Source organism: Falco naumanni, chromosome 18 (genome assembly GCF_017639655.2).
Source record: "Falco naumanni isolate bFalNau1 chromosome 18, bFalNau1.pat, whole genome shotgun sequence".
NCBI lineage: Eukaryota > Metazoa > Chordata > Aves > Falconiformes > Falconidae > Falco > Falco naumanni.
In genome coordinates, this window is record NC_054071.1 from 2376531 (window position 1) to 2401733 (window position 25203).

The 25203-nt window shown below is 60.0% G+C and overlaps 2 protein-coding genes across 2 annotated transcripts; both read right to left on the reverse strand.

Moving 5' to 3' along the window:
- Nucleotides 1–93: 93 nt before the first annotated feature.
- On the reverse strand, nucleotides 94–12915 carry LOC121098989 (alpha-2-macroglobulin-like protein 1). Its single transcript, XM_040617564.1, has 36 exons — nucleotides 12684–12915; nucleotides 12054–12243; nucleotides 11496–11658; nucleotides 11139–11191; nucleotides 10473–10493; nucleotides 10191–10344; nucleotides 9958–10042; nucleotides 9740–9869; nucleotides 9542–9656; nucleotides 8724–8833; nucleotides 8405–8569; nucleotides 8011–8238; nucleotides 7644–7701; nucleotides 7415–7560; nucleotides 7014–7163; nucleotides 6633–6836; nucleotides 6283–6379; nucleotides 5895–6039; nucleotides 5490–5715; nucleotides 5287–5413; nucleotides 4876–4997; nucleotides 4635–4686; nucleotides 4312–4386; nucleotides 3964–4140; nucleotides 3715–3796; nucleotides 3419–3578; nucleotides 3207–3281; nucleotides 2883–3039; nucleotides 2546–2760; nucleotides 2231–2446; nucleotides 2035–2159; nucleotides 1849–1939; nucleotides 1647–1715; nucleotides 1441–1543; nucleotides 1223–1264; nucleotides 94–760 (listed from the first exon to the last, which is right to left on the reverse strand). Exons 1-36 carry the CDS (start codon nucleotides 12776–12778, stop codon nucleotides 729–731), a joined length of 4455 nt encoding a protein of 1484 aa, XP_040473498.1. The 5' UTR covers nucleotides 12779–12915; the 3' UTR covers nucleotides 94–728.
- Nucleotides 12916–14402: 1487 nt separating this feature from the next.
- Nucleotides 14403–25117, reverse strand: LOC121098990 (alpha-2-macroglobulin-like protein 1). The gene is made up of 22 exons (XM_040617565.1): nucleotides 24942–25117; nucleotides 24292–24481; nucleotides 23814–23976; nucleotides 23652–23704; nucleotides 23113–23133; nucleotides 22381–22534; nucleotides 22179–22260; nucleotides 21973–22087; nucleotides 21475–21586; nucleotides 20567–20676; nucleotides 20242–20406; nucleotides 19376–19591; nucleotides 19007–19064; nucleotides 18778–18923; nucleotides 18305–18454; nucleotides 17619–17837; nucleotides 16920–17010; nucleotides 16709–16808; nucleotides 16119–16344; nucleotides 15916–16042; nucleotides 15541–15662; nucleotides 14403–15078 (listed from the first exon to the last, which is right to left on the reverse strand). The coding sequence occupies exons 1-22, from the start codon at nucleotides 25013–25015 to the stop codon at nucleotides 15061–15063; spliced, it is 2712 nt and encodes a 903-aa protein (XP_040473499.1). The 5' UTR covers nucleotides 25016–25117; the 3' UTR covers nucleotides 14403–15060.
- Nucleotides 25118–25203: the final 86 nt, after the last annotated feature.

Genomic DNA, 25203 nt, shown 5'->3' on the forward strand with positions numbered 1-25203 from the left:
CCGCAGCAGCCCCCCATCCCAGCCCCCCGCCCCAGCCTCCCTCCCCCTCCGGGTACCGTGAGTTTAGGAAAACAGAGACCCCAAGAGAAAAGATCCACTTGAGCAAATGTATTTATTTAAACCCTGGGGAGGGGACGGTGGCTTCTCTCTGTCAACAAGCACCTGAATCTGTTTTGATGGTGTGTCCCCAGGTCCCTCTTGGTGACAGTGGCACCATTTTCATGCCAAGGAGGGGACCGGGGTGGCACCTTGAGTCCCAGAGAGAACAAGATGGGGTGAGTGGCGGTGGAGATTTGCTGGGGAAGGGACAGTTGGTCTGGCAGGAGGGAGGAGGTCTTGGTCACACTCGGGCACACTGAGTGGAGAGGCCAGGCCTGGTGCCCCAGAGCTCCCTCGGGGCGCCCCATAAAGCTGCCGCTGCTCAAGTGACGACAAAATATCAGCGGCAGGGACTTGCAGAGCAGCCAGTGGGGTCAGCCCCTTGGCCGTGGCTCCCTTGGGTCCTGCTGGGGTGGGGGCTGTGCTGCAGGGGGAAGTGGCTGAGTCTGGAGCGAGCCATGCTGTGCTGGGTGCCGGCGGTGCTGTGAGCACCTCTGGGCCATGTTCTGCCCCCGTGGAGGGTCAGGGTTGTGGCCAGGGTGGGAGCAGAGACTGTTGGCCGTCCTGGTCCTCGGTGGCTGAGGGAGGTGGGGTGAGCAGAGGGACCAGCTGCTAGGCTTCAGGCTGTGCTAGAAGTTTCCCTGCTCCTGACCGTCAGCCACTTCAAAATCAAATCCAGGCATGCCATGAGAAGAGCGCCCCTCTGCACCCCCAGCCCCTCTCGGCTGCCCCTGTCCCTCCAGCTGAGCTCCATCCCTCGGAGCATAGTGTCTCTTCCCCTGTGTGACCCCAAACCCATGGCTGGGAACCTCCATAAGGTGCTCAGGAGGAAGGCCAGGACTGCTGGGGAGCCTGAGCCCCCTCAAAGAGGCACAGCTCCTCTCTGAACCCCACAACCCGGGTGCTGGGTCCTCCCTGACCTCTAGCCCCTCAAGCTTCAGCCAGCAAGTCCAGATCAATCAACCCAGGGCTCTTGGCTGGGCTCCTCCATCCCCACTCCCTGCCCTCCTTCCCCTGGGTCCAGGGGCTCAGCACAGCCCAGGTTGGCCCTGAAGGGTCGGGGGGTGGGGGTGGTCCCCATCGGGGTCCCAAGGGTGGGTGACCCGTCTGCCTTGTCCCCTACCTGAGCTGCAGGGCGCACTGTAGGCAGCATCCGTGCGGTCACCTGCGACAGGAAGGATGGTGAGCAGCAGGCTCAGGCTGAGCCGTTCCGTTAACGAGCTTTGGCTCGTCAGTGTGAACTGAAAGCTCAGCCGGACCCGCGCTGGGGCACTGCGGGTGGAAGGGAAGGGCTGGCAGTGAGGCCGGGCACCGCGGGGCCACGTCCCCAGCAGGGCTCACCCGTCTCGTAGTAGTCGTACAGCGTCACGGTGGCTGGCTGGAGGTTCTTCACCGGGAAGTCCTGTGTGGCGGCGAAGGCAAAGGTCTCCTCCTCCTTGGTCAGCTGCGGAGATGACCCAAGGGTGAGGTGCAGCCATCCGCGATGGGGAAGCACCCCCACGCCCCAGCACGTGGGGTCCTGCTCCTGTCCCTGCGCCCCATCTCACCTGGTCCAGGTAAATCGTCACCTGGTTGGGCTGCACCTCCACCTTCTTCACCAGGTTCTGCCTCTTCAGCTGGAGGAACACAGCTCAGGATGGGCAACAGCCACTCCGGTGGGTGCCCCAGCACCCCAAGGGGCAGGGACTGGGTTAGGGTGGGTGCCCCGCTGGGGCAGAGGGGGTCCTGGGGGCAACGGGAGCTTCTCACCTCCACCACAGAGCTCTTGTCCGGGATGTAGCCAGACGGCAGCTTGGCCTCGATGACAACCATGTTGGTGGCAGGACGCTCCCCAGTGTACCTGCAAGGGCAGAACCCCGGGGTGGGTTGGGGTCTGCCCTTGCTCCTTGGTGGCCCCCGGCCCCCCCAGACGTGGGGGGCAGCTGCAGCCCCTACCGTGCCCGGAGGAGGAGGTGGAAGCGGGCCCTGGCGTCCCCCGTGCACTGCCCAGGCTCCGTCTCCACGTGGAGGTCAAACGTGCCGGTGCTCGGAGGGGGTGGCACGTTGTAGCGCAGGGTCACCTGGGGTGACAAGAGAGTTAGAGCCACCCAGCGGGCACTGCAGGGGGACAGGGACCCCAGGCTGTACCAACCTGTACCAGGGCACAGCCCTGCCCGCGGGCTCGCACCCCGTACGTCCCCGGCAGCTCGTGCAGAGCCGCCCGCTGCAGCACCAGCCGGTTGCTGTTGTGCAGGACAAAGTCCTCTGTGGTGCCCGTGGGGGATGTCACCGTCACCGTGAAGTCCCCGTTGTTGCCGTATGTCAGGGCAGCGTACTTGGCCAGGGCTTGCAGGGCCACCACGGTGTCCTGGGCATGGAGAAAGCACCGAGCCAGGGTCACCCCTCGCTGCAGATCCAGGGAGAGGGGGATGCTTTGGAGCAGCGCCGTGGACCCTGGTGTTGGTACCTGCGTGGAGGCGAAGCCCCCGTGGGGGTTTTGCTGCTTGCTGAGCCAGCGGACAATTTGGGAAGCAGTCCCCAGGTCGGCAGAGGACACTTGGGGCTGGGAGAGGTAGGCCAGCAGGACGTAGGCAGTCATCTCCACCTCCGCCGGAGCCGCAGCAGCCCAGGAGTCAGAGGGAGTCAGGGCCTTCCCCTTTCTCTGCCAGTGGAGCTGCCCCTCTGGGAGAGAAGGGGGTGGTGGGAGCTCAGCCCCCTGCTCCTGGGGTTCCCAGGGTGGGCTGGGGTGGCCCAGGCAGAGGATGGCACTGCCCGGAGGTACCACCGCCTGCTCCGGGTGGTACCTGTGCTGGTGCTGTGCTGGGCCAGGCTCCGCAGCTGGGCTTGCTGCTGCTCCCAGCGCCCTGCCAGCCCAAAGACGTAGGCGAGCAGTGCCTGCGTGTAGGGGTTGTCCGTGGCTGAAGCCTCCAGGCACTGTAGGGCTGAGCTCACCTTTGGGTCCTGGCAGGGAGCAGAGTCAGGAGCCAGCCCACAGGCACGGGAATCACTCAGAGACCCCAGTGAGACTAGTTGCGCCCAGGTCAGGCTAGAAGGTGGCCTGGAACAGCCAGACTCCCTGCCCCACCATCCATCCCCAGCCACTCCAGGGAAGACGGGGTCATCCTCACCGTTGGGGACAGCCCCAGCTCCAGCATCGCAGCGGTGACATAAGCTGACAATGAGAGTTCATCCGAGACGCCACCCTGCAAAGGGGACAGCAGGACACGGGTCTGGCCAAGGTGTGCCACTGGCACAGGGACCCCTCCTCTGCCTAGACCACGTGCTGGTGACATGCTGGGGTCAGCCCAGCTCTGGCCGTGTGTCCCCATCTCCCACCCACCTGCAGGGCGTTGTTGAAGAGCTTTCCCACGCTGCGGAAGCAACCTGTCTGCTGCTGCTGCTGCTTCTGCAGCCAGCGCAGCGCGTCCGTGATGTGCCGCTCCTCGATGGCCACGTAGGCTCTGGCTTGCCCGAAGGACTTGAGGACAAACGCCGTCAGCCTACGAGCCAGAGACATCAGAGGGATGGGAGACCCAGGCTGGGGTGTGCTCGGTGGCTGGGGGAGCCCTGAGGTGGCCGGTCCCTGGAGGGTCGCTGCTGCTGCAGAGCCTGCCCAAGCCCCCTGGGGTCCCTCACCACGTATTGCCCGTGGAATCGCTCTTCCCGAAGGCGCTGTAAGAGCCGTCGTCGTGTTTGTAGAGCAGCTCTCGCTGGTACCCTGTGGGGAGGAGATAGGGATGAGTCTTTACAGCCCCAGGGGACCTAGAGACAGTCCAGACCCCCCACCTCGGGGTGCAGGTGGAAAATGGGGAGAGGCAATGTCGGGCGGTGGGGTCCCTCCGCGGTGAGGCAGGGTGGGATGGGGAGGGGCCCAGGGGTGCTCACCGCTCTGCAGGAAGCCCTGCGCCTTGGCGCGGATCTCGGGGAGCAGCTGCCCGCTCTTCTCCAGGTACTGCTGGATGTAGATGTTGGGGGCGAAGCGAACCATGTTCTGCTCCCCGCAGCCGTAGGGCATGGCCAGGAGGCGGTCCAGGTTCTGCAGGGCGTTGCCCATGATGTCACCTGTCCCAGGGGGGCATGGGGAGCACCATCATCAGCTGTGCCCCCCTACTACCCACCCTGTATCCCCTTCCATCTCAGCTCCAGGTGGTCTCACCTCCCGCTGAGCTTGGGTCCTGGAGCTCTGCACCCTCCCTGGCCCAGGTAGTCCCTGGGCCCCCACCGGTCCCTTACCCATCACGGTGACGTGGGCTCGCTGGGAGCCCTCTAAGATGTTTTCAGGAACCTCCAGGGAGATTTCTTCAGTGACTGTGGGGATGGAGGGTGATGACAGTGGAGATGCCCAGCTCCTCCTGGTGTGGCCCCACAGCACCCTTGCCCACCCCCTTCCTGCTCCAACCTTCCTTGGGCTCAAGGCTGAGTTGCAGCATCTCAGCCAGAAGCCCCCAAGGACGCTGGTCCTTGGCTTCTCTGGCTTGGTGGCCCTCAGGGCCAGTGGCCAAGCATCCCTGCACCACGTCCCCACAGCACTGCCGGCCACCGCCAGCTGGTCCTACCTTCCTGGCAGAGCAGGGAGCTGTGTGCCTTCTCCACCAGGATTCCTCCAGGCTGTGAGGAAGCAGCATCAGAGTTGGTCAGAAGGGACCAGGTCTGTGTCCCTGTTCCCCAGGGTCATGCCTGCAGCCTGGGCTTGGGGCTGGGTGCTGTTCCACTCCTGGGCCTCCCACTGCAGCCCAAGGGCTGCTCGGACCCTGTCCTCAAACCTGTCCCACTTTCCTCCTCCGTAACCCATCTGACCTGCACCAGCAAGGGCTTTATCACGGTGTCCATGCGCCCCTGGGCTGGCACCACGGGCACCTCGTTGCCACAGAGCTCCTTGGAGCTGAGTGCCTCGGTGCTGATGGTGATGTTCACCTCCCCTGTAGATGCAAACAGGACAGTTAGTCCCCACGGAGCCCCCAGCTCACACCACAGCCCCATGGGCTTGCATCAACCCTGGGGTTTTGCGTGGGGCTGGCTGGATCAGGACGGGGGTCACCAGGTTGAGGAGCAGTGCTGGGAGGCAATGGGGAGGGTAAAAGTGGAGTGGAGGAGAGCTTCCCAGGTGACACCGCATTTGCTCCCATCCTCTCTGCCCACCCCCTCCTCCAGGAGGGTCCCCAAGCAGCAGAGCAAGGGGGTCCCCTTCATGACCCTGGTGCTCCATACCCAGGCTGGTGGCTCGCACACCCCATCGGAAGGTCCTCGCCTCATCTGCGCAGATACAACCACTGTACACCTCGTCTGTGACTGCTGACACCTCCAGCTTCGCTGACTCTGCCAGCGTCACCTGAACCTGCCAGACCATGGCCACGGCTCCATCAGCCCCCGCCAGACCCCAGACCCAGGACGCCCTCCCCGGCCCCGCTCACCCGCAGGCACTGCCGCAGGTAGTTGAAGACGGTGGCCACGAGGGTGAAGGCTTCATGGCGGACCACAGCGTAGGGCAGCGCCAGCTCCACAAAGAAGGGCTTGAAAACCGTGAGGGTGGTGGCAGGGGCCAGCCCCAAGCCCAGCGGGGATGTGCAGAACATCCCAGCTTCCCACTGGGTGATGGCATCGGGCACTGACACAGTCACCTCTGCAGAGCCCACCTCCCTACGGGATGGAGAACATCAAGAGGCCACCCCACCACGTTCACCCACAGGTCATGTCATCCCCAGCTATGCTGGTTCACTGCCTTTGGGAGAAGGAGCCATCCTGAGGTCCCCAACCTCCCTCCATGCAGAAAGGGAGGTGGGGAGAGGACCAGGTCCATGGGGATCGTCTTCACTCACCCCACAGGGACCAGGTCCCACAGCCACGTCTCTGGGAAATATGTCCGGGGTGCTGGTGGCTCTTCCTGGACAGAGTTGACTGGGGTAGAAAAGTACATTACTTCTGGGGTAGTCCGAAAAGAGGTGACACGGATATCTAAGTCACCTGGAAAAGGCAGAGCAGAAATTAGGTCCACAGCCATCAGCATCTCAGCTGGACTTTGCCTGCAGGCAGCACAAAGTTGGCCAAAATCCTTTCCAATCCTCTCCAGTCCCTTTGATGCCGAGTGTATTTTCAGGAGGGCTCTAAATCCCCCCGAGGACACGGGAGCCAGGACTGGGCACCAGTTCTTTGCTCTTTCCTCCCCAAAGGGCTCAGTGGACCAAGCAACCTGAGGGCTGTGCTGACCTAGGGGACCGTGGGAACCTGCCCTCCCAGGCAAGCCGAGCCTCTCTTCGCACGCACGGCTGGTGTTGGCGTTGGTGAAAAGTTTCAGTGCCGCGTTCTGTGAAAAAGAAAAGAGGTTTGTCCACCTCTGAAACCCAGCAGGAGGAACATCCCCATCCCAGCAGTAAATGGCCACAGGGCTGCAGAAGACGACAAGTGGAGGTAGACTGAGGTCCATGGGAAAGGGAAAGAACTTTGCCACAAGTGTGGCTTTCCCAGGATGTTGCTGTGCTTTCCCAGCACCCTGAGTGAACCACAACCGGCTTCTGGATGAAGAAGAACCATGTGGCATGGGTGGGCAGGGCCTTTACCTGAAATAACTTGTAGGTGTCCATCTGGGAATGCCTCCAAAACCCGAAAGGCCCCCTTCGAGGGGGAAAGAAGTCTCGCCGCCTTGGTACCCATGGGGGGATGGGAACGGCATAGTCGGGGAAATAGCCCCAGGAAAATGCTGAACAGGATGGTGGGTCCTGAATGCTTCCAGGGTAGTTGAATTCAGGGAGTACTCGGTAGACCTGGGAATAGATACGTGTGCTAGGTACAACACCAGCCAGGCACCTACCCCCTGCCCAGGAGCCACCAAGACACTGAGTCCCTGCCGGGGGGTCCAAGCCAACGTCATCTCTTCCCCCCACCATCCCAGGCTGGTCCCTGGGGCTGAAGCAGGGGCCCTGGGCAGTGCCACCACTCACCGCCTTCGCGTTGAGCTCAGCCTCGGGCTTCAAGAGCAGCACGCTGCGGTCCACAGCGCGGATGGCACACAGGGACCCTGGGGCAGCCTCCAGCTCCAGCCTCAGCACCGAGCTGGGCAGAGCCCGGTCCTCCGAAAAAGCCATCTTCACCTGGGGAGGGACAGAGACATCAGGGGGCAAGGGCAGAAGAGGAGCGACCTCTCACAGAGGAGCAGGACCAAGCCACGGACATGGAGGTCCCTTCTAGACAAGGATAAAATCAGGCAGGTGGGTTTGTGGATCAGGGCGTGGGTGAAAGAGACTGTGACACTGCAGCGCGTCTGGAGCAGGATGGAGCTCAGGGCATGCAGCTATGGACAAGCCATGGAGTGATCCCCCCAGCTCCAGCAGCCTCCGCTCACCTTGTTGGGGAAGCACTTGGCCACGCTGAGCTCGGTGCTGTCAGCCACCATCTCCCCGTTGGGCAGCACCACGTAGCCCAGCACCTTGGCCGTGGGTGCCAGCTCGGGGCCGATGGGCAGCTCCAGGGAGAAGGAGCCTCTCAGCCCTGCGCCGTGGGAAAGGAGGTGACGTGAGGAGCAGGCAGGGAGAGCAGAGCCCTGCACAGCCCATCCACGCCTCAGGACCTACCAGCCTCTGCAGGCAGCTCTTTCCTGAGGACGGTGGCAATGGTCCCCTTGGCCAGGACCTGCAGAGGAGGAGACGGGAACAATGAAACTGATCCTGAGCGGGGAACCACAATGCCCTGACTGAGGACGGACTGAAGGGTGACAGTGTTAGGATAGATTTTGACCTTGCCCAGCCTCCAGCCCCCCCCCAGTATCTCCCACTGGCATGCAGGTCCAACAGTGCCAGCAGGCACCTCAAGCGTTGGTCCCTCACTCTAACCAGAACAGATTGCTTATCATCTTGCCCTCAGAGATGTGTGTGTAGATGTGGACCTTCACGTCCACCCACCCTAACGCCTGCTGCCCTCCCTCCCCAGGCCAGGGCTCACCAGGAAGATCACATCCAGGCTCTCCAGCTGAGTCCCCAAGGCTTCCTTGCTGAAGATGTAGTCCACCCCGAGCTGCTGGGGCTGGCCACAGGGCAGCTCGCCCGCCAGCCAGTGGATCTGCAGGAAGCTCCTGCTCACCGAAAAGAAGGGGCTGAGGTACATGTCGGCATTTTGGTAGGTGAGTGTCGGGTCATTGTTTGGGGTGTGAGCTGTCTCGTTGACCTGACCCTGGGCAATGGAAGTGGAAATCAGGATGGTGAAACCATCCAGCAGCCCGTGAGGTGCTGGTCCTGGTGCCAGGCATCGCTGGTGCAGGCTTGGAGCGGTGCCCAGCCCTGTACTACTGGAGAAAGCAGCATGGGGACCCTCGAGGGGCGGGAGATGGGTCACCTACATGCAGGGAGACTGTGCCACTCCAACCAGCGGTGTCCAGCTTGAAGGAGGCTCTCCCCGATGTGTCTGTCAGGAAGGTCTGTCTTGTCTGTTTTCCTTGCTGGCTAACGATGAGCAAGAGCTGCTTCTGCGGCAGCGCGGCACCGTCAGCTCCCTTCAGCAGCATCTGCACCACCAGGGGAGGGGAGATGCTCCAGGCTGGGCTGCAGCCGTGGGGCAGAGGGCAGGGGTGGGCGAGTAGGGCTGGGGGTCAGCAGGAGCAGGACTGAGTGCAGCAGGGAAGCCCTGTGGTGTGGGGGGATTCCCCCCCCCCCCATTACCGTCCCGGTGTAGGGGATGCCCAGCTTGTAGAAATCATCAGTGTTTTCAAATGTGACAGTGAAGATTTCAGGTGAAATCTTGAAGCTCTTGGAGTTTTTCAGCTCCAGCCCTGTGGAGAGGGAGTGGGGAGCTGAGGGTGTTGTGGGGACACAAGGCACAGGTCAGCTGCTGCCAGCTCCCCTGTTGGGGTGCAGAAGAGGTCCCGAGACATTTTAGGCTTTCCCTCTGCATCCAGCACATTTTGCACCTCTCACAAGAAGAGCAAAACCTTTGCATCATGTTTTAGACCTAAAACCAGGGTGCAGGTGGCTGCAGAGCCTTCAGAAAAGGCTCTTCACCAAAGCACCATGGTGCAGGGTCACCTCAGTGCCAGTGGGCCCAGGAACATCCCTTGGTCTTCTCTTTTTTCTGAAGCCAAGCTGCCAGCAGTCATTTCTAGTGTGACCGAGGTGGTGGGTGAGGGGTTAGCTCGAAGAAGGAAGCCACGCTGCCAGCCTGGTTGAACCCACTGTTCTGCATTGCAAGGACTCAGCTTGCTGCTGGCTGTGGTGTTGCTGGATCTTGGAAAGGCATTTTTACCTCCTGACCGTGTCTCTGGTCAGAATTAGGAGTATTGCCCAGCTGACCTGGCTCACAGCCTCTCCTGGACCTGGTCCTTGCACGTGTGCACCCCTAAATCACAGCGTTGCTTTTGGGCTTCCCTGGAGAAGACCAGTACCCCCATGCCACGAGCATTTGGGTGCATGCAGGGATGGACGCAAAACCACGCACCAGCAGCAGTGCCCATTCCTGAGCAGGAGAACACCACCGTCCCTACCTGTCCCATCCTCCACCAGCGATGCCTGGACTTGACATTGCTTCTCATACATGGAGCTGGTCGGGTTGAAGGCAGTCAACAAAATCTCTGTGGAAAAGCAACCGTTCTTCTCCGTCTGGAGAGAGAGAGGCAACGCCATCAGCCACAGTGCTGGGAAGGGGCTGTCCTGGTGGCACCCGCATTCTTGGCTGTGCTCACCTGCCCGCTAACCTCGATGCAGTTCTCTTTCTGGGGGGCACCGTTATGTCTATACAGGAACATGATGGGCCTGAGGAGCTGGCACAAGGTGGCCTGGACCTTGCCCTGAACGGGCTTCCCGTAGGTGTAGCTGTTGGGTGGAGGGTGGTGAGGATATGCCTGATGGACTGCGTCATGTCAGATCCCCCCACCCCTTCCCTCCTCCCGGCACAGCTCACCGCCCACAAATCTCTATCTGGAACTTCTCGTCCTTCGCCAGCACCACGGCAGGGACATCAATGGTCACCTCAAATTTGGGCAGCACTGATGGAGAAGCAAAAGGAGAGAGGGTTGTTGCTCGCAGGACGAGGACAGCGGTGCCTGGGTGGCCAGGGGGACCAAGACATGGTGCCCACAAGGACGTGCCAAGGTGGGCCTCCCATCCTCTGTGCACCTCCCAGTCCCCGTGTACCATATTCCTCCACGCTGAAGGTGTGGGTCTTCCCCTCCACCTCAATGGTGTAGGTGCCCAGGGCTGGCTCCGTATCCAGTGGGAGGGACAGCTCCACGATGCCCTGACGCGGGGTCACCTTCTGCCACTGCGCAATGTGGTTCCCGCTGGGATCCTGCGCATAGGGACACACGGTATCGGTACCCCGCGACGCAACAGCCCGTGGCAGCATTATGCCTCCTAGCCATGCCGCCTTCCCAAGCCCACACCACCCAGGAGCCTCCCTCCACCTCCCAAACTGACCTTCAGGAACACGAGGGGCAGCTGCAAGGCAAAAAGAAGATGGTTAGAGGAGAAATTCAAAGCCCTCCTGGGGTCTCACCAGGGTAGGGACATCTATGGAGCCACGGATGGAGTAGAGGGAGAGTTATTTGTGGGATGCTGAGAGCTTCCAGCCCTTCAGTTTGCTTTGGGATTGATTTTGAGCCTGTGGGCAGCTCTAGCTGGGATGATGGGAGAGGTGGCATCTCCTAGTGCCTTCGCAAGAAGCCAGCAACCGTTTCATCTGGGAACCTCCCACACTTCCAGAGACTCAGACAATTGTTCACGGTGCCGGAGACTGAACTTGCCTGTGATCCTGGTACCCGCTGACTTGATGGCTACCAATAGCCTTTCCCCACTTCCCACTCGCCATCGCCACATCCCTAACCAAAACTTTAAGTGGGTATGTTCCCATGTCAAACATGTGATTCTGCTTTCTCTTTCCTTAGCCTGCTGAAGCCTGCGTGAACAACACAGGGCATCCCTGCCCCTGGGGAGTGCAGCCACGCAGGCAGAGCTGGCTGGGGCAGGATTCCCAAGGGGAAAGGCACCGGCTGACTCCCACACCTCTCTCATGGCTTGCCAAGACTGTGGGAGGGCAGTGCGAGGAGCCCTGTCACCTCCCCCCTTCCCCAGCCCTGCTCTCACCTTCTTACTGCTGGGAGTGAAGTCTTTATCCAAAGAGACGATACGAAACTTCACTGGAAAGAGCAAACAGGGATGCAGGAGTGAGTGCATCCGCAGGGAGGGGGGGTTCCCCATGGGGAAGGAGGATGGAAATCCACCGTGCGCGCTGCAGTGGGGCACTGACCCCTAAGCAGCACAGCCTCCAGCACTGCCAGCATGTCCTGGCATTGCCCTGGGCCAGTGCTGGGGGTCTCCGTGCATCCCAGGATGAGCCCTGCTATTTCCATGCAGCACAGGAGCAAGGCTGAGCCTCCTGCATCCCTCTCCCACTACGTCCTTCAGCCCAGAGCAGAGTGGTCCACCTGGCCCCTCCCTCACCTTGCTGTCCAGGCTTGTAGACAGCCTTGTCTGTCTGTATGAAGATCCCAGGCTTCAGGGCTCTCAGCATCACCTTCTTCTTCTTGGAGACATCCAGGGAATCTCCTTGGATTGAGATGTGCAGGTCTACAATTTCCTCCTTCCCTTTGGTAGGGGCTGGAACCTGCCAGGGGGAACACCAAGGTGAGGACAAGGGATATGCCATGGCCAGGATGCTCTGCTCACTCTGAGTTCCCCAGAGCACTCCACACCCACAAGGACACCTTCCCCAAGCCAGGATCTGGGAAGAAATGCCCCTCCAACACCCTGCCCTAGTCTGCAGGTCTGCTAACTGAGGGATTATTTTAGCTACTGAATGTCTGGGCTGAGCCTAGAGTCGTTTTGCCTGTGTAGGGGATGAGATCCTACCAACAGATGGGGAAGTCACCCCTGCCTCCAGACCTGCATGGGACCACAGCCCTGTGCTCATGGGAGCTGGTGGAACCTGCGCTGCATGGAGACAACATGTGTCCAGAGCATCCCCCTCCATGCTTACGGCTGTGCGTGGGTGACACTCACGGGGAAGGTAAGGTTCAGGTACAGATGAGGCTCCTGGACCTTCCTCTCCAGCAGAGTGATGTTATGGGTCCTGTCTTCTCTCTGCAGCTGGACAGTCACCTGGACAGGCTCGGAAAGGCCACTGAGATGGACCCACAGCATCGCTGTGTGTGGGTGGTACATCACAGCTGGGGATGTGACCACGTAACTCCTGGCAAGGCGAAGTGCTGACATGAGAGGTGTGGCAACGAGGCACATCCAGGTGCAGACCTCGTGAAGGTCTTGAAGAGCTCCCAGGTGCACAGAAACTGGTTCTGGGGTACAGGGCCACCTCCCCCAGCCTCCCCACTCTGCTTCTGGGCTCCCCTTGGCTTCTCAGCTCAGCAAAGCAGAAGCCCTGCGCACACATCTGCTGCAACTGGGGTTGCACCTACAACAAACCATCCCCGAGCCACCGGCCCCAGCAGCAGCCCCAGGTGCCATGTCCTCAACGCTCACGGGCAGGGGCAGCCCACCAGCCCGAGCATTTCCACCCTGGCCAACAATCCCACGCAGGGGAAGGATTAGCTCCCGCTACGTATGACCAAGGAGCCAAGACTAAGCGCCCTCCCCGCAGGCACGGACAGACAGACAGACACGGAGAGGGCTTACGGCGCTGCGGACGCCCCAGCTGTGAGGTGCAGGAGAAGGAGCAGCAGGACAGGCAGGGCAGCGGGGGACCTCATGTCTCCAGTGCAAGCAGGCATCGGAGACAGCCACAGCCTCCTTCTCCAGGTGTTGGATTGCCGTAGACCTGCGTCCGCTCTGCTGCAGGAACTGAAACGAGATCTTTGCTTTCCAGGCAGTGAGCAAACAAGGGCTGGCAGAGGGATCCGGCGTGGAGCGGCAGATATAGCCAAGGCAATGTTTACCATCTGCCCACAGCTTCCTGGGTTCAAGGCTCTGACGGATTTTTGCAATTTGAGGAAAGGTTCCCGAAGAGGTTCAAAACCAGGGGGCAGGACCCACCTCCACACTGGTTTTCTGGGAAATGAGGGCAGGAGTGGGAATGAGTTCCCCAAAATGAAAGCAGGCAGCACATCGTGAGAACAGTCTGTGAGCTGGTGGCGATTTCGCGGAAGGGCTCGTTTCCAGGTATTGCAGATAGAGCCGAGCAGTAGCCATTTGGGCTGGTCACAGGTCTCGGGCTTTTTTTGCCCAGTTTCCTCCAATTTCAGCAAATTTTGGGGCACAGGAGCAGGACGGTGTTGGGCTGCTGTGCCAGCTCCACTAGCTCTCATTCCTCTGGGTGCCTGGGAACTGAACACTGGCTGGGGCAGGGGCTGAGCCACCTCTTTCTGTCCTGGTGGGAATTTCAAAACTTAATTCCTTTCAATACCTAAAGGGGCCTTATAAGAAAGATGAGGACAGATTTTTTAGTAGAACCTGTAGTGATAGGACAAGGGCTTAAGGGTTTTGAACTGAAAGAGGATAGATATAGATTAGCTATTAGGAAGAAATTCCTCACTGCGGGGATGCTGAGGCACTGGCACAGGCTGCCCAGAGGAGCTGTGGATGCCCCATCCCTGGAAGTGTCCCAGGCCAGGTTGGATGGGGCTTGGAGCCACCTGGGCTAGTGCAAGGTGCCCCTGCCCATGGCAGGGGGTTGGACTGGATGATCTTTAAGGTCCCTTCCAACCCAAACCGTTCTGTGAATTTAGGAAAGTTGAGGCAGCTCCACAGCAGCCACAGGCAGTCCTGCATGCGTCCCCTGCTCCGGAGTTTTGCACTCCCCTTCCCTTTGGGGACAGGCAGAGGCACTGCTGGAAGCCACAGATGGGGCTGACCTCTTTCCTGTGGGCTCTGGGATGGCCACAGCTGCTGTCCCCACGCCTGCCCTGCTCGGGCTTTGCTGGATTCAGCTCTGTGCTCACCCCCCTGCTCTGCAAGCGCAGCCCCACACAGTGCCAGTGTCTGCAGGAGGCTGGTCCCTTCCACCCCCATGGACCTGAGGCTGGTCCACCAGCCACCCAGCGTGTGGGCACGGGTCAGTGCCCCAACGGGCATCCCAGGGACAGTTCAATGTGACAAGGAGCTCAGGGTCATCAGCACATGGAGCCTGGCAGGGCATGGGGCAGGATGCAGTGGGGGACGTGAGCAGCGTGGTCAAGGGGAGATCGATTCAGGTGCGGGCAGGAGCTCAGCCTCTCCGGTGGTGCCTGGGGGGCTGCCGAGGGGAGGAGCACACAGAGGATTTGTCACTAGTGCCTGACCTTGGAGCAGAAGCCAGAGCGCGTTGTCCCCCAGCCCCTCCTGAGCAGGCACCACTGACCCCCTGTTGTGTTGTTCCCTCGGCTGCCTTGTTCCCTGTGCAATGAATTCTCCCTCTGGTTTGGTCTCAGCTTTTTATTCAGCAAAAAAAAGTGAAGGTACAGCCCCTTTGACATGTCATTAAGGTGGGCAGGAGTGCTGAGCCCCTAATGCAAAGTGTGTTTTGGGACACAGGGCTGGCTTTGGTCAGGGATGGTGGGAAAGAACCTGAAGAAAGAGAGCTTTCTTGCAAGCAAAACATTTTTCTGCTTCCACTTCCCTTACCCCACCTGCATTTTTCTTAATTTTTCGGCCTGGCTGAGCAGGGACAGGGACAGGGCTGCACTCAGGACAGCCCTGAGCATCCTCTCTATGCCCAGCCTCCAGTCTTGCGCTGAAGTCCCAAGGCTTTTTGTCAGCCTGGGGTTGGCTCACCTGCCTTGCTCCCCTCTATGAGGGGTTGCACTGGCATCAGCTCAAGGGAAACCACGACTCCGCGGTGCGCAGCAAAGCAGCTGCTCCCCAGGCAGCCCCCGACCCCGGTGGGATGGCAGGGTTGCTGGCGAGTGGGGCTGGGATTTGGAGTCCTTGTCTCAACCATCTTGCTGCAGGCTCCTGCTGGGTCAGGTGGAAGGGACGAAGGGATGGGAAAAGGCTGCCAGCCCTGGAGACCATGGCTGTCTGGTGGGGTACGACAGGGTCGGGAGCCGAGGGACAGCCAGGCAGCTGCAAGTTTGCTTTACATTGGTCTTGGGAGCTTTAAAAACAGGAATACAGCATGTCTGAGACCAGCATCAGCATCAGCCTTCCCTTCTCTGTCCCAGAAATGCGTCTCCACCTCTGCCAAACACCCCGTCCCCACCAGCCCATCAGCTCCGACGGGCCAGGAGAGCTCAGGGCCACCCCCGCTGTCCTTGGCACAGCCCCACGCTCACTGCGATGAGGGGAGCAAACTGAACATCACCCGACCAGCAGCTCAGACCCACCAGTCTCCCCCCAAAAGGGAAAGGAAGGCACCATCCTACTGATGGTCCCTAAGCCTGCACACAGGCTCTCCCCTCGCTCTGGGTGCTGGTGCTCCCCCGCCTTGCAGCACCCACAGGTGCCATCCAGCATGGCCAAGGGATGGGGAGATGCTCCACTCTGGGGCCAACTGCTTTGGGGGCAGCTCTGCTCCTGGCGAGAAGATGGTGCAAGCCCACCACCTCACTCTGCTCACCTGCACCAGCAGCAGTTTTGTCTCGATGTCCACGTGCCCCTGAGATGGCGTCACGGGCATCTCAGTGCCGCAGAGCTCCTTGGAGTGCAGGGCCTTGGCGATAACGGTGATGTTCACATTCCCTGTGGAGGTAGACGAGGGACATCACTGTGACACTGCCTCGGGGGCTGGCTCCAGCTCAGAGCCATCCTGGGGAGCCGGGAAGGGGGAGGGTGCAGTGTGACTGGGAAATGGAGGGAAGGGGCTGGAGAGTGGAGAAGGGAAAGGGGAGAGGGAGGAAAGGGTCAGGAAAGCAGTGGCAAAGAGGAGTTTTGCAAGTAGCCTCACTGATGGGGTCTCCTCCTCCCTCCCCAGCCCTTGCCATCCCCTCCATACCCGGGCTGGTGGCTCGCACGCCCCACTGGAAGGTCCTCTCCTCATCTGCGCAGATACAACCACTGTACACCTCATCAGTGACCGCCGACACCTCCAGCTCCGCCGACTCTGCCAGCGTCACCTGAACCTGCCAGACCATGGCCACGGCTCCATCAGCCCCCGCCAGACCCCAGACCCAGGACGCCCTCCCCGGCCCCGCTCACCCGCAGGCACTGCCGCAGGTAGTTGAAGACGGTGGCCACGAGGGTGAAGGCTTCATGGTGGACCACAGCGTAGGGCAGCGCCAGCTCCACGAGGAAGGGCTTGAAAGCCACGAGGGTGGTAGCAGGGGCCAGCCCCAACCCCAGCGGGGATGTGCAGAACATCCCAGCTTCCCACTGGGTGATGGCATCAGGCACCGTCACAGTCACCTCTGCAGAGCCCACCTCCCTGCAGGGTTGTAGAAGATGGGCAGATCTCACAGGCTGAGTCTGATGGACAGAGCCAGCAGAAGGAGCCTGTCAAGCCCCTTCCTCTAGGTCCTGGGGACCACTGAGGGCCATCACACACTTGGAGATGGGCAGAGGTACCATCAGTGTTCTTAACTCTTATGGCATCCCCTGCCTACGGGCCAGACTGCCCCAGTCTCTCCTGGGGGAAGTGCTGAGGTCCAAGGGAAGGGGCTGCACATGCCTCAGTGTCATTCCTGGATATATGGACACTGAGCTGCAGGTCTGGGTGCTGCACCCAGAGGCAAAGCTGATGCAGCGAGGACAGTCCCTTGGCTTGAGGTCTGCTGGGGCTCCTTACTCACCCCACAGGGACCAGCTCCCACAGCCACGTCCCTAAGAAATCCACCTGCATCCCTGTGTCCCCCATGACACCTGCCTGCTCGTCTTCCTCCAGTCCTTCTCCTGCAGACAGGACACAGCCTGAGCACGCTGCCAGCAAGGATGGGAAGAGGCAGGCTGTGCCCACCCAGCCTGCAGCCAGCACGGGGGCTGTCACAGGCTCTCCCCGCTCACCTCGGGGGTATAAAAGGCTTTGGTAGCTTTGACGTCGGATGTTTGTTGCACAGCCCAGCTGAGCATTGGTGACAGCTTTCAGACTTGCATCCTGAAACATGGCACATGAAAGAGAACACCACCGTGCTGAAGCCCAGAGATACTGAAATGCTTTTCCATCCCTCTCTGAAGAAAGGAAGCGACATGTGCTTAAAGCCCCATGCCAGAACAGAGCTCCCAAAGAGCAGGACCCCCCCCCCCCCCCTTCCCCCGCCACGCTGCAATGGGAGTGCTGGAGAGGAATGTCTGTGCCAGGGGAACTCTCCTGCTGCACCAGGGAGAGTTGGGAAAGATCAGGTGGATCTGCTCTGCCTGCCCCATTCCCAAACAGCCACCCTGGCCAGCGGGAGACACACAGCCCAAAAAAGCAGGGGGATGCCAGGCCAGTCCGTGCTGATTGCTCCAAGCCCAGATTTGTGATGGGAAGAGCAGAGCTTAGCCCCCTCCCTGTGAAATGCTGTTGTGCCTGGACTGACAGATGCCTCTCACCCAGCTGTCCCCGGCTGGCGAAGCGAGGGGCAGGGCATGTCATCTGAGCGATGTAAGAGCTTGGTACATGAGCGTAGATGTGGGCTGGGTGAGGGACCAGGTGCCCCCAGCACCCTGTGTAAGCCTTGCTGGGAGGAAGAGCAGCGTGAGGGAGGGCTGGAGGGCTCATACCTTAACCAGGCTGTAGGGGCCTGGCTGGATGTCACGCGCTGGTACCTCCCTGCGCCCGAGGCTGTGGAAGCAATCCTTCCAGCGACGCCTGGGCACATCAAAACAGTTAATGGATGGAGCCTGTAGTGCGGGCTGCAGATTTGTCTGACAGCGAGGTGGATCAGGTTCTTCGACTTGAGGATAGCCATCTTCAGAAAACATTGGGATTAACTTATAGACCTAAACAAACACATGAATTCTGAGGGAGAAAGACCACAAAATGCTCCTGGCCCAGCTCTGACCCCTTTTGCCCCCATAGCTTCTGCACCTCTGCAGGCAGCATAGTGATGCTGCCCTACAGCCAGCCCCAGCCCTCTGCTGGGACCCATCACTGCCCCATCTCTCTTCTCCCCAAGGGCAGGGGATGCTTCCCACCGCCCTCACCCTGTTTGCAAGGTTTCCACCCCAGTGGGCCCTGCAGAGTAATTCAGTGATGCACCATCTGCCCTGCAAAGCCCCAAAACCCGTGGGTGGTGTCAGGGGCTCTCTGGGGGCTCCCAGACACCCGGCATCCATCCTGTAAGGGCAGCTCCCCCAGGGTCCCTACTGTCCTGCTCTAAAATGGGTGACAGTGGCAAGAAACTGCTGTCCCCATGCGCCAGCAGTGAGTCTGGTCCAGCCCAGTGCCAAGGTTACTCCAGACTCACCACACTGGGGTTGACCTTGCCCTGGGCACCAGAGGACCGTGTGCGTTGCTCCACAGCGTAGACGGCACAGAGTGACCCTGGGGCAGCCTGCACCTTCAGGCGGAGCTGCGAGCCCACCAGAGCCCTCTGCTCCGAGAAGGACAGATTCACCTGGAGAGAGAGAGGAAGCCTTTGGGTTAGGGGAGAGGGTGGCTGTCCCAGGGAGAGCTTCTGTGCCACAGCCTGACCCCAAATCCCAGTGGAGGATGGAGGGTGAGGACCACGATCAAAGCCAGGAGGTGGTTTGCAGCAACAACAGGAATGGGCAAGGAAGAACAACGCCCCCCCCCCCCCCCCCCAAAAAAAAAAAGGCGAGCCTGGGACCAGCTGGTTGCAGGGGATGAGGAAAGCCTCTGCTGAAGAGCAAGGTGCAGTGCCCACATCTCCCACCGAGCCCAGCAACAACTCCGCCAGCTCCAGCAGCCTCCGCTCACCTTGTTGGGGAAGCACTTGGCCACGCTGAGCTCGGTGCTGTCAGCCACCATCTCCCCGTTGGGCAGCACCACGTAGCCCAGCACCTTGGCCGTGGGTGCCAGCTCGGGGCCGATGGGCAGCTCCAGGGAGAAGGAGCCTCTCAGCCCTGCGCCATGGGAAAGGAGGCGACGTGAGGAGCAGGCAGGGAGAGCAGAGCCCTGCACAGCCCATCCACGCCTCAGGACCTACCAGCCTCTGCAGGCAGCTCTTTCCTGAGGACGGTGGCAATGGTCCACTTGGCCAGGACCTGCAGAGGAGGAGATGAGAACAATGAAACTAATGCTGAGCGGGGAACCAGCACAAACAGATGAGGGGAGGCTGTGGAGGATGCTCAGGGAGAGACTATTAGACCCACAATGTGCAGGAGGGATGGAAATGGTGCCCCAAGACCTGACAGCTCCAGGATCCATCCCTGAGCGCTGAACTCAAGAGTGCCTGCCCAGGGTTGGCTGGAAATGGCTTCTGCTGTAGCTTAACCCCAACCACAACCAGCCTCATTCCACTCCCTGAGCTCTGCCCTTCGTGCAGTCTCCCATCTCTCCCCAGGAGAAGGCTCACCAGGAAGACCACATCCAGATTCTGCAGCTTCATCCCCATGACCTTCTCGTCGAACAAATAATCCACCCCGAGCTGCTGGGGCTGGCCGCAGGGCAGCTTCTTTCCCACCCTGTGGATCTTTAGGAAACTTTGGCTGTCCGAAGAGGAGGGATACAGGTAGCGAGTGACGCTTTGGTAACGGAGATACTTCTGGCCTTCATCTGTCTTGAGTCCAGCCTGACGGGGGGTGGGAGGGGAAATGGAGGCTCTTAATGGCAAAGACCAGCTCAGCAGCAGAGCACAGGAGGGGTGGAAAGTCACTCTGCCGCTGTGACTGTGACACCCCTGCAGGAACATGCCAAGAAACACAATCCAGCTGGACTCAGCACCCAAAAAATAGAGCTGTGTGCCATCAAGGGGCTTGTCCAAGGGACACTCAAAGGGGCAGCCAGCAGATGGCCGGAGGTGGCAAGCATGGCTAAGCAGCACGTGTGGGCAGATGGTAAGAACTGAAAAAGCATCCCACAACTCTCTGATCTCGTGCCCAGATGGTGAAGGTAGAAAGGATTCTGAAATTTGGCAGTGAAGTATGAAAATGGCAAAGGCAGAGAGAAGGAATTAGAGCAAGAACTGGCAGAATGCATCAAAAGTGAGAGCAGCCCCTTTTCCCAGCACAGGAGGAGCCGGGAGGGTGCCAGGGTCTGCAGGGTCTGACAGGCAATCACGGTGTCAAACAGGGCTAATAAACATGTGGAGCTCTTTACCGTAGGATGCTGTGGGTGCTAAAGGACCAAGTAGAGTCAAGGGGAGGCTGGAAGATTTTGTGTAAGAAAACCTTTGTGATCTTTACTAAATCCAGGATGCCTAACAGGGCGTGGGGCACTTACGTGCAGGAAGACCTTGCCATTCCAGCCAGAGGTGTCCAGCTCGAAGGAGGCTCTCCCCGATCCATCCATGGGCAGGGTTTTTGTTTGCCCTTTTCGTCCAGTATCAACCACAAGCAGAAACTCCTTCTCCTTCAGGGCAGAGCTGTTGGTTCTCTTCAGCAACATCTGCACTGGCAGGGAAAGGGAGATGCTCCAGGCTGGGCTGCAGCCGTGGGGCAGAGGGCAGGGGTGGGCGAGCAGGGCTGGGGGTCAGCAGGAGAAGGACTGGGTGCAGCAGGGAGCAGGGGAGCCCTGCAGGGTGCCCCCCCCCCCCCCCCCCCATTACCGTCCCGGTGTAGGGGATGCCCGGCTTGTAGAATTTATCGTCGTTTTCAAAGGTGATCGTGGCCATTTCATCTGCAATTACACAGCTTCTGGTCACTGTGCGCCACATTCCTGCAGAGAGGAGGGGGAGGTGAGAGAGGCACTCAGCAACTTGTCATTGCGATTCCCCCCAGGAAAGATGGGTCGGAGTGTCTCTGACATGCAGCATTACGCGTTTGCTCCCTACTGCTGGCTTTGCAAGTGGCCACACACAAAAAAACCCACCCTGTCCTCTTGCAGGCAGTGGTTAGGGGCAAGTCTGCACAGTGCAAAACCACACTCGTTGGGCAACAAATGCAAATCCCAGTGCTTAGGCGTGATGGGAGCTGTAGTGTGAGCGGGGCCACACTCAGCCGAGATCTGTGTGCTGCCAAAATACCAAGCTTTACCCCAAAATGCCCCTCTTAATGGCTGCAAGCAAACAGAAGGGGCCTCTCACAGCTGCACTGCGCTGAAATTGAGCTTTTTATTTGACCCTAAGGATGCGTCTAACAAGCCCTCCCAGGCACAGCACAATTATTTGTAACTAGATTCAAGTCAGAAAGCCCCAGTATGAAAAATAATTACCCCGGTAGCTCTCCAGGCACTAATCAAGCACACTAACTGGGCTCAGGAAGGCAGAGAGTGGGGAAGGAGATGTGGATGATGGAGGGATACCTAGGGGTGGGCTGTTGGAAGGGGAAGAAACTCCTGATCTGCCTTCAGGACCTAAGGGATTGCTCCGTCAGTCAGGAGTAGAGGAAAAATGGCAGCAAAGAAAGTAAAGGCACAGAGCAGCTGCTGCTTGTGGATGGGAAGGACAGAGACCCTGGGGACATGTGGTAGCTGTGCCACATCCTCCAGGTGTCACCAGCCCAGGGCAGTGCTCACCGGTCCCCTCCTCCAGCAGCGTTGCAGAGGCATAGAGCCGACTCTCATGGAAGCTGGTCAGGCTGAAGGAAGCCACCGGCACCTCAGTGGAGAAGCAGCCATCCCTCCCCATCTGAAGGAAAGAATCACCCTGTGGCTGGGCCCTTGAGTGTCACCTGCTGTCACCCTTGGGCTCCCTGCTGCTGCTGCATCCCTCCATCCTGTCCTGCCACCCTTGGATCCTGCGAACTTGCCCCCCTGGGGCTGGTACTGCGCTCTGCCGTGCAGCTGGCTGTCCCGTTCCTGCCCATCCTGGCCTGAGGACCACCCCGAGCCCCTGCTCCACTCCTCTGTGCCCTTTGGGATGACTCCGGGTTTGCAGCACTGCCACGTGAGAGCTGAATCACCCAGCAATGCCCGAACGATGCACCCAGCCATCAACAGCCCAAGCACCACAAGATGAGGAAACATTTCCAGGGCCACCAGCCAAGTGCCTTCTCCCTTTCCTGCTGCCCTCACCTGCCCCCTAAACTCAACACAGTTCCTCAAAGATCCCTCCAGGGAAATATCATCTTCGTGGGACTGGCACAGCCTGGCTTCAGCTCTTCCCCGGAAAGTTCTCCCAGATGGGTACCTGTCAGGAAGGGGAGCAGATGGGGTGGCTGTTTGCGGGAGCATCGTCCCGGGAGCATCCAGCTTTCCTGTGAGGCTGCTCTCCAACTCACCACCCACAAATGTCCAGTTGGGTCTTCTCGTCCTTCACCACCACGCAGGGCAGCCGGATCAGCACTTCAAAGTGGGGTGGCCCTGTGGGGAGACCAGCAGCGAACGGGACTGTGCCCATCTCTTCTTTTGGGAGTTTCTTGCCATCCCATACAATGGCTCCCCGAACACTTCGTGTGGAGCCCAGCCTTCATCCCCACGCACCGTCGTCCTTCACGCTGAAGGAGTGCTGCTTGCCCTCCACCTCGATGGTGTATGTGCCCAGGGCCGGCTCCGCAGCCAGCGGGAAGGACAGTTCTACGATGCCCTGCCGTGGGCTCACCCCCCGCCACTGCGCCACGATGTTCCTCCTGGGATCCTGCAAACAGGGACACAGAGCTGACGGGGCTGAAGATCGGCTGCGTGGCAGTGGTGGGTTGATAATCTCAAGGATCAAGTCACCCTGCGTATCCTCACCCGAAGCAGAGGTTTTGCCCTGCCATCACGCTCAGAGTGGCATCGCCTCTCCAGAAGGAAAATGCCCACCCTGGGGATGTATTAGCTGAGCTCCATCCTGGCTACACCAGCTGGAGCTGGCAGGGAGATGCTCCAGCCTGTACTGGGAGCTCAGGAGGTTCCCCAGGTTGGGTTGAAGTCTCTGTGGCAATAGCCACTGCTGTCTCCGTCTGTGTAGCCTGCCCCTTAGCAGCACCTCCGCAGAGGACCCCCTGTTTGGCGGGCAGACGGCGAGCTGACCCCAAGTGGGCTGGAGATGTGGATGAGGAACCCAAGCCTTTTTCCCTGCTCCTTGTAACTTCTCTCAGCACCCACAGCGGGCATGTCCCCATCCCTACTCCTTGTCCCCACACCAGCTCCTTGTCCCCAGCATCACACACGTGCTGTGGCCCTTTGCTCCGCGCAGGGGAGCCGACACGCTGGCGCAGGGTAACGACTCACCTGCATGACCACCAACGGGAGCTGCAAAGAAAGAGGGGAGCAGCATTTAGCACGATGAGAGCACAGGGTGCTGAGCTCGTAGCTGAGCCTGTGGGATCTGGCTCGGCCCCTGCAGAGCTGGTTGCTGGGCTGGGGGCTCAGAGCTGCGGTCACTGCCTGGCTCCCGCTGCCCTCTCCAAGCAGCAGGGTGCGAGGCTGCGTTGTGCAAACAGCATTAGCTGTGCAATGGGGCCTGGCAGCACCGTGTAGCACCGGGAGTCTGGAACCGGTGGGTGTTATAGTGGTGCATAAAAGCTACGCAGGAGGGAAGAGGGGGAAAGGGAACAGCTCATCTGTGCCAGTGCCAAAAGCGAAGGGCTGTACCCTGGGCACGCAGGCTGGGCAGAGCTGCACCCCTCCTGCCGCCCGTCCCTTCAGTGTTTGGGGGATTCCCTCCCTGTGGGGACGCTGATGGCTGTGCCACTGCTGCCACCGAGGCTTGGGCACACCGGGGATCCCGTTGCCTCCGCATCCCCCCCCGCACCCCGATCCCGTCTCACCTCCCTGTTGCTGGGAATGAAGTTTTGATCCAAACGGACAATTCGAAACTTCACTGGAGGGAGCAAAGGTGGGAGCAGGAGTGAGCACTAGGGCTCAGGACCCAAACCTGGCAACCCCATCCCAAGAGCCAGCAAGCTCTCCCAGCAGCTCCTGCCCCTTACCAGTTTGTCCAGGCTTGTAGACGTCCCTGTCTGTCTGCACCAAGGTCCCCAGCTCCAGGGTTTTCACCAGTACTTTCTTCTGCTCAGACACCTGCAGGGAACCTCCCTGGATGGAAACGTGAAGATGCGCAACCTCATAGATGCTTGCAGGAGGGGTAGAAACCTGCCACAGGGGAAAGCAGAAATGGTTGCAAAGCCTTTATGTTGGATGCCAATGAGACAGTGCACCTGGCCCCCATCGTCACCACCCCGTGGCCCCATGAAGGCACCAGGGAACTGGTGTGCATGGGAAGATGATGCAGATACAGCCAAAAAGGTCTCTGTACACACCCATGTCCCTCCACTCTTCACCTCACTCGTTGCTCATCCAGGATGGACCCCACGTCCCCTCCCAGTTGCCCCAGGCCCCTCTGGCAGCAGGTGGGGGATGGATACCCCTTCCCGAGGTCCTCAGCCCTGTTGTGGGGCCATGACTCACGTTGGAGAAGCGGGGCCAGTTCAGCTGGAGGATATCGCTGCCCTGCTTCTCCAGGGTGATGTTGGGGACTCCGAGGCTGCTGGCCAGGTGGAGCGTCACCCGCACAGGCTCGTCCAGGTCCATGAGGTGGATGTGCACTTTGCCAGTGTATGGATAGTACAGCACGGAGGGGAAGAACACCACGTAGTGCCTGGTGGAGGGGACACCTCGGTAGTGGGGGAGAGCAGGGAGCCCTGCCAGATCGCAGTGCTCCCTTCCAGATTCTCAAGGCAGAAGGCATGTGGGTTTTTTTCCATCCCATGGATGCTCTCCACAGGGCTATGCCACCCAGCCCTGCCCCATCTACCCAGGGAGGCTGGCGAGCGCACGGAGCAGAGCAGAGCCGAGCCCCCTTTGCCTAAACACCTTAGGGAAGAGCTGAGGGGTCAATCAAGAGCGGAGGGAGGAAAGGCTCCGCTCACCCACTGGCTTCTGTGTGAGGTTGCACCTCCACCAAAACAGCCCAGAGACCCCAACCCCTGGCACAAAGTCCTCTGTGGGGACAACCACCACCCCGAGCATTCCCACCCGGACCAGCAACCACAGTCAGGGCAAGGATTATCGCAGCGCTGAGACCGACCCCGCTCCCTGCAGGCACAGACAGGGCTTACGGCTTTGCAGATGCTCCAGCTGTGAAGTACAGGACAAAAAACAGCAGGCAGGGCAGAGCTGCCACAGACCCCATGCTTGGAAGACCAGTGGAAGCAAGGTGGTCCCAGAGCCCCGTGTGCTGAGTTTTCTTCTTGTCTTCAAGCCTTCACCTCCCGACTGGCAGCAAGCAAAAGCCAGCAAGGTCTCTGGCTGGGACCCAGCCATCCAGCCAGGACAATGTTTAACCACCAGACCCAATGTTTGCTGGGTTCAAGGTTCTAG

Coding starts and splice junctions, on each gene's coding strand:
- LOC121098989 (XM_040617564.1), bottom strand. CDS start 12,778: ATGCCTGCTTGCACTGGAGACATGAGGTCCCCCGCTGCCCTGCCTGTC. Junction 7,164..7,414: donor CCAAGTGCTTCCCCAACAAG/GTGAGCGGAGGC, acceptor GTCCCTCCCCAG/GTGAAGATGGCTTTTTCGGA. Junction 1,544..1,646: donor TGACGATTTACCTGGACCAG/GTGAGATGGGGC, acceptor TCATCTCCGCAG/CTGACCAAGGAGGAGGAGAC.
- LOC121098990 (XM_040617565.1), bottom strand. CDS start 25,015: ATGGGGTCTGTGGCAGCTCTGCCCTGCCTGCTGTTTTTTGTCCTGTAC. Junction 18,924..19,006: donor AGAGCTGCCTGCAGAGGCTG/GTAGGTCCTGAG, acceptor CCCATGGCGCAG/GGCTGAGAGGCTCCTTCTCC. Junction 17,838..18,304: donor GCAAGGTCAACCCCAGTGTG/GTGAGTCTGGAG, acceptor GTGTTTGTTTAG/GTCTATAAGTTAATCCCAAT.